Source organism: Gavialis gangeticus, unplaced genomic scaffold, assembly GCF_001723915.1.
Source record: "Gavialis gangeticus isolate Ggan-Ray unplaced genomic scaffold, GavGan_comp1, whole genome shotgun sequence".
Lineage (NCBI taxonomy): Eukaryota > Metazoa > Chordata > Crocodylia > Gavialidae > Gavialis > Gavialis gangeticus.
The window spans coordinates 45545317-45548820 of record NW_017729030.1 but is presented as its reverse complement, the minus strand read 5'-3'; the positions used below and the strand labels follow the sequence as shown (position 1 = coordinate 45548820).

The 3504-nt window shown below is 35.9% G+C and overlaps 1 protein-coding gene across 2 annotated transcripts in view; it reads right to left on the bottom strand.

Moving 5' to 3' along the window:
* Window positions 1–218: 218 nt before the first annotated feature.
* The window catches only part of USP38 (ubiquitin specific peptidase 38), a 35937-nt gene continuing 32651 nt past the window's right edge, over window positions 219–3504 (bottom strand). For both annotated transcript variants that reach the window (XM_019522135.1, XM_019522136.1), the window contains one exon: window positions 219–1265. In XM_019522135.1, coding sequence (XP_019377680.1) covers window positions 1104–1265 — 162 coding nt within the window. In that variant the 3' untranslated portion in view covers window positions 219–1103. The remainder of the gene's footprint in view (window positions 1266–3504) is intronic.

The window sequence follows — 3504 nt, the reverse complement described above, 5'->3', positions numbered from 1 at the left end:
CAAGGAACAAATAAAAGTATCTTGATACTAGAAGATTAAGACAGCTTTAGAACTCATGACCCCTTCATATTAATGGGCACATCAGCCTTTTGGAAAAATAGTTTATGGTTCTGCATATATGGATCAATATTTATTACCAGCTCTCATAGTAATACTGGCCACAAAAGTTACGATGCATTTCTTTCCGAAAGAAAAATAATGGACAACAAAACTTACTCTTTTTAGAACCACCAGATTTTACTTCTGGAAAATCTAATAACTTTCCAAAAATGTATTAAGTCCTAATATTGACAACACAAAATTGATTTCTAACATTTTATGTTCTTTAACTCTTCTGCAGCCTCAGAAAGTTTTGTGTTTTAGTTACAGTACTGCAAGGCACATACAGACCTTCTTTCAAATACACAGCAGATATACTCCCTGAAATAATTTAAAAACCCTCAAAACAATTAGAAATACTACAAAGTTAGCAATTTCTAGTTAAAAACATTTCTCCAACAAGACCATGCATTTCTTCTCTGAAAATGATTTAGCAAACAGGTATAAATGATTTTTTTAAAAACATCTGTACTTGAAATATAGTGAATTTGAATAACTTATTCTGGAAAGTACTGTAGCAGGTCACATTTTAACTTATTGCCTTCATTATAAGGTTGCACCCTTTCTGGCACCTTTAAGAATTCATAGATTTCTGTATGTAATTAAACTCAACTGAAAGGACTGGCATGTTAAAATGATAGTATCTCTTAAGAATAAAAGTGAACTCTTCCTTCATTAAGTTAGTTGGGGTATACAAATTGATTTAAGTACATTTATTAAGTTCAATGCAGCGTCATCAGGAATTACATACACATTTTCATTTAGTCTTTTGGCCAAGTCTGTCTTACTATAAAAGCAACTGGATTTTGAAGAGGTAGATTTTTCCATGATGCACTCGTTTATTTCAAATAAGAACAAAACTGGAAAAAAAAAATAAAAAATCAACATTTGTTTTTAAACAAGGATCACATCTCAGAACTTGGTACAACATTTGATACAGTTCAGTATTTTAACAGTCCTAAGCAGTAATGGGCTGTTCAGTGTATTCCAGATCTTCGTCAGAGTCAAAAAACTAATCTACCAATTGTACTAAATCCTCCCCCACCCCCTCCACCTGTTGGTCCACAACTTCCTGGGGGATCATTATCATCAAATCCATTGGGTCGAAAAGAGCATGAGGCTGAGGCAGCTTGAAGTGCCTGTGTTCGAGCACTAAGTTCTTGTTCCTGAAATTAAAGAATAATAAATTAAAATCGCTAATAAAAAAAAACAAACCAATTATCAGAAAGCTTATTTCTCACATGCCAGAGTACATTTTTTTTTTTTTTTTAACTCTCTCAAATAAGTAATCAATAAGACAAGGAAAAAACCCCAAACAAACAAACCAGAAAATAATTAGAAACTTCATATCCCAAACTGATTTGCCATTAAATTGTTACTTTATTTCCAACTTGTGATATAATAATATTCACAGTTTCTTGCAAATATTAACATTGAAGATGGGTAACTATGTCACTACCTGGACCAGGGTAGATAAAAACAAAAAAACAAAACGAATTTTTTAAATTAAAATCAGATTTTTTTTTAAATTTAAAATCGTACTTTTAAATTTTCTTTTTTGATTAAGATGCTCTTTTTTTTAAAAAAAAGACCTACCTATATAAACATAGCTTTAATTTAAGATATGTTAAAGCTCAAAGATATCATGGAATAGACTACAACTTCTAATTACAGCAAAAGTGTTGCTATCCAGCACCCACGGAGAATGTGGTGTACTGGATAACCAAATGTGCCAATTACCTGAGAGGCCTGAACAGGCATCTTTGCCTGTTCAGGCCACCACCTCTCCTGCTACGTCCAGTGCATCGTTGTCCCCCCTGCCACGTCAGTGTGCTGGAGGACAGGGAGGGGGGCCCCCGCACAGGCTGCTATGCCCCTGACTGCGAGGACTCGGCGAAACCAAAAGTGCCTACTGTGGGCACTTCTGGTTTCACTTTTACCTTACAAACTGGCATGCCAGTTCATAGAGCATGCCAGTTTGTAGGGTGCCAGATAACACAGCTGTTACTGTATATACTATTTGAGACAATATATTTATGCAACCGTTTTTAGAAATAGGTCACAACAGGCCATGGAATATAACAGAGGCCTAATCTTACAGGGTTCTCAGAGGCTCCTTTATAGGTTAGTAAAGATTAAAGAAAACCACTCTATCCAGTGGGACTCAGTGCTGAGTCTAGACTAGCATTAAACATCTCTGTGATGCCTAGTTTCAGGTCTCAAAGTGGACGTGTGTCTCCAGAAATCACATCCTTGTTAACAGCAGTACATGGAGATGAGAGATAAGAGACCTGATATTACCTACCCATTGGCCCTATTGTGTCTTTGCAAGTTTGTGTACACAGTCAAGCCCTTACCTCTCTCTAAAAGTACAAAGTTCCAAGAATTTAAATGAATAGAGGACTGGAGCTGGAGTAGATTTGGGCAAGAAGGAGTCTGGAGATAAATACAAGGAGGGAGGGGCAGGAGAAACAGAAGAGAAACATTTTGAGCAGAATATTCCAGAAGCCTTGAGGAGTAAGTTTCTGAGTATAGCCTCTCCACTAACTTGAGATCTAGTGAGGGAATGGTATGGTAGAAGGGAAAAATCTATCACTGACAGCAGGCTTGCCAGGCAATAAAATAGAAAAGAAGTCTAGAAAGAAGTGAAGAAACTCCCCAAGTTAAAAACATGTGGCTGTGACACTCATTTGATGTCCTCCTAACACAGCATGGCAAAAACATCCCCCCAAATATCCATGATTAATCTAGTGAGTTGGAGACAGTTCACCTCCCAATGACTTCACAAGTATCTGCCTCAAGTAGCTTTGGTAAATAAAATAACCAAATCATAATTCAGTTTTCTGATGCAGCTGCAAAATTGATCTGAAAAAAAATATCACAATAAATCACTGCTTTAAAATGTAGTGCGTACTTTCTATAATTGAAACCTCTCTCTAAGCTGTGAATAATATATATTAAGGTTATACAAACAACAAGAATGCACTTTCTGTAGAAAGCTATGGTTAAAATTGAGGCTTCCTTACCAGTGATTTAAAATCAAGTTGATTTGATTTAAATCAAATCCATCCTGACCTGGGCTAATAAACATGAATAAAAGTATCAGTAAACGTGTTGAAATTGTCTGAGTTTCCTAGAACATAGAATTTTTCACAGCAGAAGGAATGAAAACTCTTTCATTTTAGCTGCATCTGACACCGTACTAATTAAACTGGCAAAATGCAGGGTCGAGTTGCACCGTTAAACACTTGAAGAATTTAGTTATAGTTAGCATTTGGTTAGTTTAACAGGAAGCTTCACAATTGTATTACTATGAAGTGGCACAATTATTAGGTCCCTGGTAGATATTAATATAATCATACAACTGGGAATCAGAGGAATTTTATGTCCCCCCCCCCACCCGCC